Consider the following 14591-nt stretch of genomic DNA (forward strand, 5'->3'; position numbering starts at 1 on the left):
TAGAGGGTTTGTTGCATGATGATGATGGTCACATGACATTAATTGGTCACATGACTTACCACCCATCTGGTGATTGACGTGATTACCAGGTGGCATGGGCCTGGCGTCCTCCTGAGGGCCAGGATAGAGAGGAGTCCGATCATAACAGAACTGACTCGGCTGCATTTCTGCATTGAGAGTATTGGCGGTGTTGTGGTATAACATAGAAGAATGTTGTTGCTGATTGGAGAAGTGTTGATGGGTATTGGTAGCGTTATGTTGGTTGTGGTTCGGTGTTGCTGGGCAACCAGAATGTGGATGACTAGGTGAATGGAGAGGTTGTTCCTTACTGACGCCGCCGTAGTGCCGGGGCGAACCAACCCCACCTGCAACATCAAGCTCATCTATCTTCTGCTCCTTGATGCTCCGCGCCGCTCTACGGACGCTGTACCCTCGAGCCCAACTGCTTGCCCATGCAAGCTCTACACCCAGCAATATCCAGTTATTATTATTATTATTAATCAGTGTCCCATCTAATCTACTGCCATCCCTCGTGTACAATCTTTCTCACATTCTGTGCTCTATAATTTCAATCGAGACAAACATTAAGATCGTTTCTAAAAGAAAGAGGACAAAACTGAAAGAGACTTATCTTGACGATCGGAGCGATCCTGAGTAAACTCAATTTTTGCGAAAGAAACTGAGCTTAACAGCCAGGGAAATTAATCCATGGACCGAATTTAGCATTTGGCTCTCGCTTTGCTCGGGAGAGACCACTACGAGCGTGTCTCGATATCGATTATTTATGAGGGGAATATAAATTACCCTTGACAGGCTTGAACCGCAATGCTAAATTCGGTGAATAAAATCTTTAATTCATAATTAAACAGTGTGATAGTATTCGTGTCGCGGTAGTAACGTCACCTTTGCTGCTTGTAAATTTGTCCTCGCTTTTATTCTTATTATTATGTTTGCTTTTTGTTGCATTGTTCTTTGGTTTACAGCAGAAACTACTGTTGCGAGCACAAACATCGATCTAAACACGTATATATATATATATATATATATATATATATATAAAGAAGAAAAGAGAAAAAAACACAGAGAGAAAAATACCAAATTTCTCTATGGCATGTCCCACTACTCTATGTAAACAAAATATATTCCTACTCTCCATCAGATTCAAACAGACTTATTTTGATCATGTCTACTTACCCCCAGTTAAGAGCACAAAAGAAATATACAGAGAAAAAATTCATAAATAAATCTATTAAACGAGCAGCCCATTAAACGTCAAATCACTTGTCACTAACAAGAAAATCATTCTTTCACAATGTCCTGGTTTTCAAATCGCGAAACGAGTCGGTACGGTATTATTCGTGTTAGAAGAGAATCCTGAAGTTGTTCAGGATGATCTTAGCGATAGTTTCTCTCGCAAGGTTTTATTGCCTGAGGAGAATCTTTGTGAGGAATTCGTCGAGTGTCTCCCCAGGGGCAATCGAGAATTACCTGGTAACTGGGTGGTGGCAGAGGGCGTTGAGGTGGTTCGCTGCAATCGGTACTGAGTCGAGGGGTTGGCACCCGCAGGGTTAGGAACAGCGGGTGGGAACTGGCTAGCTGTAGGGGAGGTTGGCGGAGGAAAGGCTTCCGCTGGAAACGGAGATTGGCGTGCCGATGCTGGCGTTCCTGGAGATGGCATAGAGCGTTGCTGCTGCAGTTGCTGTTGTTGTTGCTGCTGCTGCTGCGGAGTTGCTGCCTGTTGCTGCGATCGCACCTGATTCACGTTGAACAATCTCGGGTTGTTCCCGTAATTACCCTGCAATGTTAGTTCCAATGTTAGTACCTATTGCCAAACCCACGTTGCCTAGCAACGGGTAACCTACCTGCGTGACACGTGGCGACACTGGCTGGGGGTGGGAGAAGGACAAGATCCCCCCAGGCGAGTGCGGTGATAATCTTGCAGCAGCGGAGACTTGCTGATTGTTGTTAAAACTGTTGCTCACGATAGAACTGTGTGGTAAAAGTGGAAGAGTGAGGAGAGAATTAAAGATGCAGTTGCGAGAAACTTTTCAAAGAATTCACAATGAGAATTGCTTACTGCTGAGGCAACGCTGCTGGGTGCGAATACGAATGAGCCAGTCGGTGCCCGGAAGGCATCTGGACGGATCCCCCATAACCTGGAGAGACTTGTGAATCTGGGACACTCGACCGCTTCGCAGAAATGCAAATGTTTGTTAAGGACGTTTGATCTATGGATATAAAGTTTATTAATGGACATCGAACGATCGATTGCTTACCTGTAATGACACGTTTGGAGCAACAGTATTGTTCAGCAAATTATCAATATTGTGAATGCCAGTGGTAATTTGGTCCGTGGCTGTGGCATTGGAAGGAATGAGTAGTTGCTGTTGCTGCTGTTGCTGCAGCAATCGTTGCTTGAGCTGTTGCTGCTGCAGCAACTGCTTCGTCCTTTGCTGCTGTTGCAGCTGCAAGTGTTGCTGCTGTTGCTGAGGAGTAAATTGCGCTGCTGCTTGCCTCACGCCCAGCTGTGCGTTGAACCTCATCCTTGGCTGTTGCTGGTACACAGGTGGAGGTTGGTAGCTATGGGTCGTCGTCACTGGTGTATTTCCCAGCTGAAAATGGATCATTGAATATCATCATTTATATACTCTTCGTGATGCTTGTCGAGTGTGCTCCTTTTCCCTCTGGCAATCTATCCCTGGTGCTTACCGCTGTTGAATAGGCTGGAGGCGTGACAGGTATAGTAATGGTGGAAGACGTGGGATTCACGGCAGTCTCGCACAACATCAACGATTTCTGGATGGCGTTTATCGCCATCTTCTCGTTCATTGCGTTGTTTTGACTCTCCTCGATAACATCTAGGAGGTTTGCTATCGCGGATGAATCTGTGGAAAGGAAGCAATGTTACTTTCGGAGCTGTCATGTTCCTTTGTTACCATAAACAACTCTCTCCATCTGCCGAAGAAGAGGGCGAGGTTACCAAGAGGGTCGAGTCTTACCCGTGATAGCCTCATCTGGAACAAACTCGATAACCTGGTCCAGGATATCCGATAGATCCGGATCCGAGGATTGGTTGTTATCCCACGTTGCTGGGTCTGTACCTGGCTGCCTGTACTCCCCACTATTAGCGAATTCCGGATCCATCTGTCCCATTTGGGGCCTATGTTGCTGCAGGAGGGAAGAAATATAACGTTAGTTATATAAACCAACTGTGAAACTGGGACGATCGAAGGAAATGTTCAGCAATTTTTGCTTACCTGACTTAGCATATGACTGAGGTAGGAATTGGTTGCTTGGCGAGGTAGTTGTCTCGGTTGGCTTTGGAGAGGAGTACGAGCCGACGTTGCAGTGGTCGTTATAGTGTTACTGCCACCAATCGTCTGCATGCTACCGCCACTGCTCCATGGCTGTTGCTGGGGCTGTGGTTGTTGCTGGCCCTGTTGAGGCTGTTGCTGCTGCTGTTGCTGCTGCTTCAAACGGTCGCCCACTCGAGGAAGCTTATCCTGAAATTCAATCCCAATAAGTACAACTGGTTGCTTAAAGACGCCCTTGGAATATTCCTATATCATCCATTTCTCAGGACGATCCAACGAACCTGTGGTGTTGCCGATATCACAGACGCAGGTACAGGCGGGATACTCGTTGTTTGAGGGGGTTGCTTGGCCAATAGCGAGGCCAGCATCTTATTCTTTTCCCAAAGCTTGCTCGTGTTATTAGCAGCATTATTAGCAGAGGACGTGACTTGATGAGAGCTATCCATCGGTCGTTTAACAGCCACGTTCAAATCACCATCCTCCCCTGGTCTCTTCTGGCCAATCTGACTGGTGCCAGTGTGAGGGATGTGCTCCCCAGAGTGAGAGGGAGATGGCGTTGTGTTCCTGAAGCCCAAGCTCACCAGCAGAGGATCATCGGTTTGCTGCTCCTGCATCTTCCTCTCCTCATCCTGGTCCTTCAGCAACTGCTGCAACAACTCGTTCCTCTTCTTCAGACCAGCTCGAGCTTCCTCGTCCTCGTCGTCATTTTTCTCGTTAAGAAGCTGAAACCACACCCCCTCGATCAGACCAAAACACAAGAATCTCCACAACAAAGCATACCACTAAAAAAACCACATAAATACCTGAAGAAGCATGTTATTGCCAAGAGAGGACTTGGTATGATCAATGCCAGCCTTTGGCATACTACTAGGACTAGCCTTCATCTTGTTACTGTGTTCCGGATGATAGTCGTCGTCGTCCTGTTGATTCAACAGGATCTTCAGTATCCTGTGCTTGTTCTGATTATCACAGTCGTTACTGGTATTGTCCTGGCTGTCCTCGTTGCTGCCCTTGGTCAGGAGGTTCCTCAGTCTGCCGGATTCGGTGGAGACCAGACTGTTCTGGCCATCCAAGGCAGAGGCTGCGGTGGAAGGAACGGAGGTCCTCGAGTTGTCCGCGAGGGACGTCGAGGATTTGTCCTTGGGTGGAGGCAGCGCAGCGAGCGTCTGCTGGCCGTTGGACTGCAGCGTCGTCGTCGTCGTCGAGGTTGATCCAGCCGGAGTGGCAGCACTGGCCATTGACGATTCCTGAACAGGACTGAAGGGGAAGGGATTACTGAAGGTTGCCGCGTTGCTCGGGCTGAAGGCAGGAGGTAGTGTCGCAGTATTAGAGGAGAACGCCGCGGTTCCTTGGGGGGAAGCCGGGGTTGGTTGGCTCGGGGGCCTCGAGTTCTGCTGACTCGCGCGACTCTCCGGTCGATCTGGCCAACTTCCGCCCTCCAATTCCCACGCGGAGCTCGGGAAGAACTCGAACTCCAGATCCATGCTTCCGGTAAAGTTGTTGAAGAGGCTCGTCGTCGACAGCCCGGTCGGCTCCGGATTGCTAAAGGACGAAGAGGACGAGGAGGACGAGCCCGCGTGGCCCCCTCGACCAGCCAAATTGTTCACTTGCCCGTTCACGTGGCCCATCAACGGCCCACCCACGTTATTGTTATTCTTACCCGGATTGCTATTACTATTATTCGCACGGACACTAAACTGTCCCGAGTTCACTTTGCTGTTGGAAAGCTGACCACCCTCGATATTGTCCCTATTCGGACACAAAAACACACTTGTAGATCAATCCTCGTACACTTGCACTCCCTTCTCCTCTCCTACTCTCTTGCTTCCGGCTCAAGGATCCCTATCGATGACCTTGAGCTGTTTCAACCTCTTCCACCGAACCCTCGACGATCCTGAGGTCGTCGTTGCTCGAGAGTCACTCGTATAGGGATCCTTGCGCTCCTTAATCGCAAACTCCCATTACAATTATCTCTGCTTCTTGTACAAAATATTATATTTTTTGTGTTCTATCACCTCTGTATATATTCACATGTATACAGAGGTAATGTACAATGTAATACGAGAAAGAATCACGTGACCAAGTGCAGAAGATTTTTGTTCGACAAAGAAACACTCCATTTGCTGCTTTTTTTCTCCCTCTCTCTTCTTTACTCTTCATGAACTTTGATTCTCACGGTGGAAGCACCAACGACATCGCGTTGGGCTCGTGGCTGTGATGGATCAAAGTCCATGAATGTGGAAATTAGTCCTCGAGTGTGCCAGTAGAAAAATTAATGCCGACAAGAATAAGAAGAAGAGTGCGGCTGTAAAGAGGAGACTCAAAAATCTGTGGACCTGGTATTATTCGAGATTAGCATATGTCGTGTATAATGTCCATTGTTGGCAAAGAGTGAGCGCTCGCAAAAGTAAACAGGGATGAAGTAGAGAGATACAAATAATAACAGGAAGACAAGTATGCACGTGACTCGTTGGTGATTTTTGTCCATTTTTGTGACAACGAAAATTCGTCTTTTTTTTTTTTTTTTACACAGTTTTTATATTCTTTTTCTGATTCAAGAGTGGCCAGATCTCCAACACCGGAAAGAAACCTTCGAATTCGTGTGAAGACGCGCGTGTGTGCGTGTACAATGTACATATGATAGGTATGTCGATTCTCGCTGTCCGTTTCCAATGGAAAAATTAATATCGACGAGTGCTCATGCAGGAATCGTCAGGATGAATTTGTTTTTTCTCCAAGCCTCTACAAGCTTTCGCAGGCGGGAAACTGTATCGAGTTGAGCAAGCTCCGTGACCTGGATTCGTTTATCTCTCGCGAGATAAGGAAGACCATGTATCTTGGCATTAGCAACACAGGCTAGGTCAGGCTTCATTGAAATTAATTCATTCGATCCATCAGAATTTTGCCAAGAATTCAATAAGTTACTCCGCTATCAACTTTATCCATTATTGCAGGAAAATAAAGCTTTTGAAAAACGTCCCCGCCGTTTATCGGAAAAGCTTGCAGCCGCTTGGAGGAACGATGAGGAACGTCGCGTGCGGTTGAAAGTTATGGACAATTGATCTGTCACTGCACTGAGAAAAAAATGGTTAACGAGTAAAAAGCTGTGGTACATGTGTATGTGTGTTTATAGATACAAGCGTGACGTCAGAATTGGAGGAGCATGAGATTTTTTCTGTTATTTTTGTTTGATTTGTTCTTGTTTCGTTAATGGACACCTGAGATATGAGAGGCACTGTTAGAAAAGTGTTCTTGGGCTTGTGCGCCAACTCACCCAATAATTGAATTGGTAGCCATCACGAAATCTGAATCGTTCTCGTCTGTTACGTTAGCTTTGAAGAGTTTAGACTTCGTCTGAATGTTCAAGACCTTGTCAGGGGTTATGCACAACCGGTAGACCGAGCTGGTACCCTCTCCAATCTGCAGCGTATCGTTCAGATGTGCTGTCAGCTTATTGAGATCATGAGGGTGGCACAAGTCTTTCCACACGGTGCCTTTAAGGTCCTAAAAATATTAATTTTCATGAAGACAGTGGCAAACCTTCCACAGGCATTAATTGATAAGCTTACAAGAGGAAGAGCTTTTTCTACATGCTTATGAACAGAGGGGATATCCGAGATGGTTCTTTTCAACGATAGATCCACAGCCCCGCGAGTCGCAAAAGCCCGAAGCTTTGGGACTCCCCCTTTTTTACGGGGGGGGGGGGGGGTAACATTGCTTTTAGCGAGAAAAAAAATTGTCCAAGATCGACAAGGGTAATGCAATCGATGGTGACGAATGAAGAGAAAGGAAGGGGAAGAGTTTTACCGTCAAGTATTTGGAGTAAGCAGGTGATAGCCAGCTTGTATCAACGGCAATGATCTTGCCGGAAACGTCGAGCTTAACAGTGAACTGCTCGATTGGGGTGATGACGGGTTTTTCGTTGTGGGGAGTTTTTCTGGCCACACACATGACGCAGGGCCCAATGTCCGAGGACTCTGACGAGATGTCTCCGAGTTCTAAACGATCGGCTTTACTCGTGAGAAGAGAAGAACTGATATGCATGGTCTCATACTGCGATACTCGCTGCTGCTTCTCTTCCATAGTCTCTTCTTTATCATCGGGAGGCTTTACCAAGAAACGGCAACTGAAAGTGCGACTTCCCGTGTGAAGCTGCGGCTCGCTCGTCCAGCCTAGTGACAAATTTTATCAGCGATTATTCATCGATATACATACAACGCCACGTCCACATTTCTCAAACATTTATCACACTCAGGGGAGCTCTGGACTCTGACTTTGCATCTTCCTTTCCAATTCACTCTCGAGAACTCTTTTCCATCCAACCTGCCATACTCGATCAGGCCACGTTTCCTTGTTCCTCACTCCTTACACTCTTCAGGATTCTCCTTTGTACAGGATCCAACCGGTAACACGACTCATAGACGTAAACTCTTTTTTTCTTTCCAACTGGAAGAGATACGCAGTTTCTTCTGCAAGAACTTTGCGAATTTGGATAGAGGACACTTGAGAAAGATCTTGTTGAAAAATTGATATCTCTTATGGTCAGAGAGTTGGACAGAACTTGGTTTTATGATACAATGACTCAAACCATGGATATGGGTTCTTTTTCCTTTGTAATTAGAAGGGATTTGAATTTTCTGTACAAGATCTTTCTAGGTGCGAAGAAACCGATTGAAAAATCTCTCGTGCAAAAGTGGTATCTCTCAGAGTTAGGAAATCAAGTGGAATTTTGTGTCCATTGTCTGGATCGTTTTATCAGTCAGATTCTGTACCTATACTGCTTCTCTTTCCGTCAATCTGTGGATCCTGATGTGTATACCCACCTAGCGACATCGGCGACAGGCTCGACATGAAGATGTTATGGTCTCCATGGTGAACAATATTATAAATATCCTTGCCGAGGACATCTTTTTTAGTATAATTAATGAAATCAGTTATATTCTCCGTCACGTAATTCACGCGACCCTCGGCGTTCACGACGAATAGAAAGCCATCTAACGCCTGGAACAGTTAAAAAAAATTAATTTTTTTGTACGATAAAAGGCCTGGACTTTTTAAGGGGGGAGGGGAATATTTGTTAAAATGAAAAATATGAAATACCTCCAGAACAACGGGGCCGTATTGTTTATTGGGCAAAAGGGTAGCATTAGTCGAAGTAACTTCCCCTTGTTGAACTGCATGACTAATGGAACGCTGGTCTTGATCAATTTGCCGGAGCTGCAAAAAAATTCAACGATGTATAAACAATGAACGATCGAAGGACAATAGGGAGATTTTTAATTAACGATGGAGGACGAATAAATTTTTAACTTTTTTTTCGAGCATTCAGAAATATTCAGCTATCGTGAAAAAGAATTTTAATCCTTCCACCAGCATACTTCGCTATAATGTATCGCTAGTATAAAGATAACGCGACGACAATAAAAAGCTGATTTGACAGTTCTTGAATCCCGCGGCATGCGGTCTTGCATAGCTTATGTACTATTTATTATTAATCCAACAACGTAATACCAACAATTATACCTTCAAACGCGCGTCGTTTATTCATTTTTAACTATTTTTTATTTTTAGACACTTTTATCGATCTTTTAGCACTTTATAGGAAAGCAGATTTTTTTAGTGTTTTTCCTTGAGAACGTTGTTCATTAAACAGGTGCGTATTCGCGAATTGAATTATATCGGGTGCGAGAAGAATTTATTAATGCAATGTTTCGAGATTAAATAAAATACAAAGTTGAAGAAATTCCTTTTCTCGGAGGCCCCTATTTTTCTCGCGATTATATATACTGCTTAACCACTGATAGCAAACCAGTTTCGCTTCTGTACCGAAAACGTGCTACATAGATAAAGGCATTACGGACAATTCGCATGATAAATCGAGGCCTAAAGTCGTATGGCTGCAGGGGCAGCACATCGTCTGGTTATGAATTGCGCAATATCAGACGGTTGAGACATTACTCGAGGAAGAACCGTTCGCCGCTATACTACCTCTCTCGTACACACTTTCCTTCTTCTTCCTTTTTCTCCTAACACACATCAGAGGCCTCATTCTTACTCTCTACGCCCTCTACATTCTCCACTTTGACTGGAAATATTTCCCATCCGCTTCTCCCTTTCCACTATAGCTCGCTCAATTAACACTTCGAAAGCGTTTCCTCGACCAACTTCACTACCTCAGGCCTCCCTAACCTAAGTTTTCCTCTACCCTACTACGCGACGATCTTATAATTATTCTCCATACACTTATTTCCCCAATTACACTCGCAACTCGTTTAAGGAGTTTCTAACCTCTTTTGAGATTTAACCAACCAACCAACCAACTCTACCCCGCTGCACGATTTTAATTTCTCTCGTCAATTTTACTGGTCTGCCTCAGTGTTAAATTTATATATTTCGTCGCGATGTTTGCGCGATTAATATTTCATCAATTTTTTCCTTCCCACGATGGATTTTCAATCCGAGCTCGAAACGAGACGCACGCGAGGGAGAACGAAATAAATCATTTCTATAATTATCAAAATTATCGCTCATCGGGTGATGTCAGAGATTGATTACGCCAAGTAATACAATTAAAAAACCATTTGACGAGATCCGAAAAACAAGCATCGCTGTCGAAAATGATTTTTCTCATTACACAACGTTACAAGTTCTTATTTCAAGTTCGTTGGATTGTCCGAAACGAAGAGTTTGGTAAGCAAAGCAGCGTTTAACGTTTTTACGAAACGCCTGCGTGAAATTAGCTTCGTTCGCTTCTGGTGTGTTTTAGGTTAAAACTCGAAACCGCGAGACGTGCGAAGGAAGCGCAAGAAGCTTCGATTCTCGGTTAGGAACAATGGAAATATCTCGAAATTCATTGCGAAGGCAGCATCGGTTTTCATGAAATTTGCAAATGCTTCGGGGCTTTTTCAAGGTTTCAAGTCCAAGTTTGGGTCGATCGCTGCTGATTTGTAAGTTGGGAACTGGCGTTATCGACGGAGAAGAGGTCAGGACTGCGCAACGGCCGCCAGATCGCGCTGCTGATCGTTGGCTCGAGAGGAGAAAGATTGGAATGAGCGGTGGAGGGGGGACCGAACGGTGAGCAGTAGGGGTAAGAGAGCGGCGTGGAGGGGCTGTTGGAACAAGTGACTGTGGAACGAGGCAAGTTCACGAGTATAGTAGGAACGAGGCAAGTTCAAAGGGTGGGGAAAAGCAAATGCGGGGAACAGAGGCGAGTGGAGGGAAAGTGAGGCAAGTTGAGCATAGATGGAAAAGTGGCGGGGATGAGAGAATTAAAGGAGACGGTAAGGTGGGGATCGTGGATGTATGGAGGGTTGGTGAGAGAAGACGACGGTCAGGGGTGGCGAGGGGTGAGACTGGAGGAGCGGAGGGCCGCCATCGCGTCGCGTCGCGGCGCCGCACGATGCGATGGTGGCCTCGAAAAGTCGGTGACTCCGCTGCTGCGTTGAGAGAGGAGGAGGACCGTCGTCGTCGCTCTCCATGCAGTGTTGCCGATTCTACGACTCCGCGACTAACTAGCACTAGCTCGAGCCACCATTGCAGGGCCCCGTCATCTACCTAGACTTCACGGGCAACCATTCTTTTCTCTCCCGATAGCTACACATTTTTATATTCCACAGAAAAATTCCTACGTTAACGACTACCAAACCTCAAGCCTGTTCCCCGAGCTCTCGCGGTCTCTGTCCCTTGCTCCCTGCCTCTCTTTTACCAAACAACAGAATTTTTCAATCTTTCCGTGTACTAATGGACAAAGAAAATTATTATTTCAAAAATTTCTCCCGTCGTATCATCTCAAATTTGGAATGCTTCAAAGTCCCAAGTTTCGGAAAGAGATTTATTTTCTTTTGAGGAAAGAGTGGTAGCAGTAAAAGTCATGGGAATACAGTTAGAGTCAATTGCTAGTAGCTGGATAATTTATTCGACTCGGCGAATGGAGCGGAAGAAGGCAGAAGCCAACGCAAGATTCAGTTAAATTTACGATGTTTCCGGTAGCCATAACGACACTCGTCGCAATGGCCAGTACTGAGTCTGCAATCTCGCGCTAGACTACGCGGTCCCGTAACCGCCTAACACCCTGACTATTAGTAAACAATTTTAACCTCTTCGTGTCGCATCGGATCGGGAGATGAAAAATCCACCAGAGCCAAATCTTCGAGATTGATAACAAACAAAAAACTGTTAGGATTACTTTTGTTTATTACGGCGAAGGTGAACTGGTATTTATACATCAGAACCTACGTAGGGGAGAATAAGCTTGCTTTATGGTTTTAACCAGATGGAGTGTGTGGGCAAAGCGTGATAATCCGGACGATTATCGGTAGAGGGGGGAATTTTGGGGTTGAAAACGAGGCTGTATCATTTGGAGAAGGCGAATCTTTCGATCCTCGCTCGGCTATCTCGGTCAGGTCAGCGGTTTGCGCGCAGCTTTGGTGCGCAGATGACGTCACGCGAACCCTTGCTGAAAGTGTATCCTAGGTATCGCCATTTCGAACGTTTCCTATCGGCCTCCGTGACGTCAGCCAAGGTCACGTGAGCATCCTGCGCAGCATTTGGAAAATCGGCGAAATCCCTGCGAATTATCCCCGCGTATACCGCGTACCGTCCTTTTCTACTTAAGCCGAAAAATTCTCCCTCTTTGCATCTTTCTCTCGGCTCATCAGACACGATGCTGCACGTGCAGCTCGCTTAACCTCAAAAATTCATTCGATAATTAATCCAACGGTTCGGTTTGCTTCTATTCCACAACTGTACACTGTATATGTTTGAATATAAACATATACAGTAAACGAGGTAAAAAATAATTGCCGGGATTACTTTCAGTAGATCAATACCAATTCTAACCAGCCACTGACGTAGTTATCTGAAATAGCCGAAGCCTTACAAGAGAATAGAGGAAGAAATTCGATATTTTTACTCGTGATTGTTGGAGTTGGTGTTTAATTAAATATATCGATGACGTCACGGGGATTCTTTTTCTACTGACCAAAAGTATAAAGCTTTGGTGTTTTCGTCTCTATTACAGTGTTTAAGAGTGTTGTAACTGTTTTTCTTTTTTTTTTCTTTCTTTGTTCCGAGTGTTCCTCTTGGGTGATCCTTACCTGTTCGACGGTTCTGTTAAGAATCTGACATTTGTCAGTCTTGCCAGAGCTCATATCCGTCGCATAGTACAGCTCGGCAAGCTCATCGATATACAGGTTTTCCAAGTTCCGCCGTCGTTTTTCATTAAGGCACTTATTACTGCAAATTAATTTACAAAATAATTATAAATATTTTTTGTTAAATTCCTTCGCTCTTTTTATGCATCACTTTTTCATCCCATGAGAATACTCACATTTGTGACTGCGGCTTGGCATCTGATTTCTTTCTTTTCTTACTGATGGTACCAGTAATCGCACTCATTTTGACCCACAATGGGTCCTGTAAATCACACGGGCCGGGCCTGCAAGCAAAGAAATCCTTCATTAGCGAGAAGAAAGCTAGAAATAAAAATAAAACAAGAAAAAAAATGAATCATCAGTGAAAAAAAAGAGAGCTCGGAGAGATAAGAGAATTTTAGTGGACTTGTGGAAATCCAACGCAGATCGCGAGCACAAATACGAGCTCGGGCCAATTTCGTGAGATCAATACTAGGGAAGCTAGTGGGGTCAAGAATGCGTGACCGAATCGACGCAAAATTCATAACGCTAGTGGCACGAGCGACGAGAGGAAGAAGAATAAACAGAAATACGACGAATTTGTGACAAATTTTAGGGGCCAAAGGTCAAACTCTGTTGTTGGGATTTTCATATTTTGTATATATATATATATAGGATCTCTCTCTCTCTCTCTCTCTCTCTCTCTCTCTCTCTCTCTCTCTCTCTCTCTCGACACCGATGAATTCAATAGATTAATTTTCAGACTCAATGCGGAATTCATTGTAATAAATTTCGAGATTAAACGAATAAAAATATTTCTTATCCACGGGTGCATAAACAGGCATTAATATGCAGGAGGCATTGTATTCGATATCCAATTGAAAATTCTTTCCTAAGAATTTCCCAGGGTGTCGTTATTTGACGGTCACTCATAGATATTACTTGCATAAACAACAGTTGAATGTACCCATACAGAGATGCGTTTTTATAAATGAGACGAAAAAAGACCATCTTATAAAAATTCTATATATAAATATAAAGGTGGAACGCGATTGGAAACATTTTAATTAATAAGTAAAATGACTAAAACAGGCGCACCAATGGGGTAAAATTTCTGTTCGTACGATTTAACGCTTGAAATATTCCCAGATAATACAAATATACACACGTGTGCATCTCGGTTGAACGTACTGCAGCTGCACTTATCAATATTGTCGTTCTTAACACCGTATTACGTATGTTCGTGAACTAAAATTAAACTCGAGTGACGTTATCGGTCTGTACAAAGATTTTCGACATTATTATGTACGCTACACACAACTATTACAAACAAACCAAATCCAAGACAAATATTTCCCTCAACACCCCCATAAAACAATAACTTTCGATACGACCTAGGTGAGGCGACGTTTAAAATCAAAAGTGATATAACAGATGGAACGATGAAAGTTGGAAAACCGGCTGCTCTCCCCTCATTGTTCTCTTATTTTCTATATTACAAATATATAAATGTCGAGATGCGCCAGCAAAACATCTGGGACATGAAGATTGATCGGAAGCACGACGACCTTGAGCCTCTTGATAGGATAATTAGACTTTTTATTAACGTATGGAGAAACATCGCGGCAACAACATGAAATCACGGGCGATGATGCTGCTGACTGCTCGAGAATGTTTCTCCAATGCAAATATAACACCGAGAAACACGAGTAGGTTCTGCCACTATATAAATACATACATATCTGGATTGCCTTTGAATAACTTTAATCCTCTTGAATGTTCTATTCTATGCAAAATGACAAAATCATAAGAAAATTGTATTTCTATCAAGAACTACAATTGAACAACGCGACCAAATTTCATTATTAGTTTCATTCGTGGAATTAGCACGTTAAATTGGAAAATACTGTTGTTGAGAAAAAAGAGTCGTAAAAAATGTGCGTGGGTATAATTTCTTTTGAATATAATATAATACAAAAGGAATATCCTATACTGATAAGATTGATGGATTCTAGAAATTGAGAATACACGAATTTAATTAGGGAAATGTATATAGTTAGATATATAGAAAAAGAGAGCGTGGAGCTAACGAATCCTATTGTCCGAAAGACTCGCGCGTGTTGCTGCGCGCTCGGATAAACTGGGG

General features: G+C 44.2%; 1 protein-coding gene across 2 annotated transcripts in view; it reads right to left on the reverse strand.

The window, feature by feature from the left end:
• The window catches only part of tai (taiman), a 46715-nt gene that overhangs the window by 8320 nt on the left and 23804 nt on the right, over nucleotides 1-14591 (reverse strand). Inside the window, exons 3-18 of one of the 2 annotated variants that reach the window (XM_066740014.1) lie at nucleotides 12643-12750; nucleotides 12410-12548; nucleotides 8415-8531; nucleotides 8138-8315; nucleotides 7122-7486; nucleotides 6589-6818; nucleotides 4118-5063; nucleotides 3596-4036; nucleotides 3258-3503; nucleotides 3000-3168; nucleotides 2710-2885; nucleotides 2277-2612; nucleotides 2078-2190; nucleotides 1863-1989; nucleotides 1489-1795; nucleotides 60-365 (exon numbers count right to left, since the gene is read on the reverse strand). In XM_066740014.1, coding sequence (XP_066596111.1) covers nucleotides 60-365; nucleotides 1489-1795; nucleotides 1863-1989; nucleotides 2078-2190; nucleotides 2277-2612; nucleotides 2710-2885; nucleotides 3000-3168; nucleotides 3258-3503; nucleotides 3596-4036; nucleotides 4118-5063; nucleotides 6589-6818; nucleotides 7122-7486; nucleotides 8138-8315; nucleotides 8415-8531; nucleotides 12410-12548; nucleotides 12643-12750 — 4304 coding nt within the window. The remainder of the gene's footprint in view (nucleotides 1-59; nucleotides 366-1488; nucleotides 1796-1862; nucleotides 1990-2077; nucleotides 2191-2276; nucleotides 2613-2709; nucleotides 2886-2999; nucleotides 3169-3257; nucleotides 3504-3595; nucleotides 4037-4117; nucleotides 5064-6588; nucleotides 6819-7121; nucleotides 7487-8137; nucleotides 8316-8414; nucleotides 8532-12409; nucleotides 12549-12642; nucleotides 12751-14591) is intronic. The other variant, XM_066740015.1, reaches the window with a different exon arrangement.

This window comes from Prorops nasuta, unplaced genomic scaffold (assembly GCF_024137725.1).
Source record: "Prorops nasuta isolate Cenicafe-Biocafe unplaced genomic scaffold, Cenicafe_Pnas_1.2 PNAS00022, whole genome shotgun sequence".
Lineage (NCBI taxonomy): Eukaryota > Metazoa > Arthropoda > Insecta > Hymenoptera > Bethylidae > Prorops > Prorops nasuta.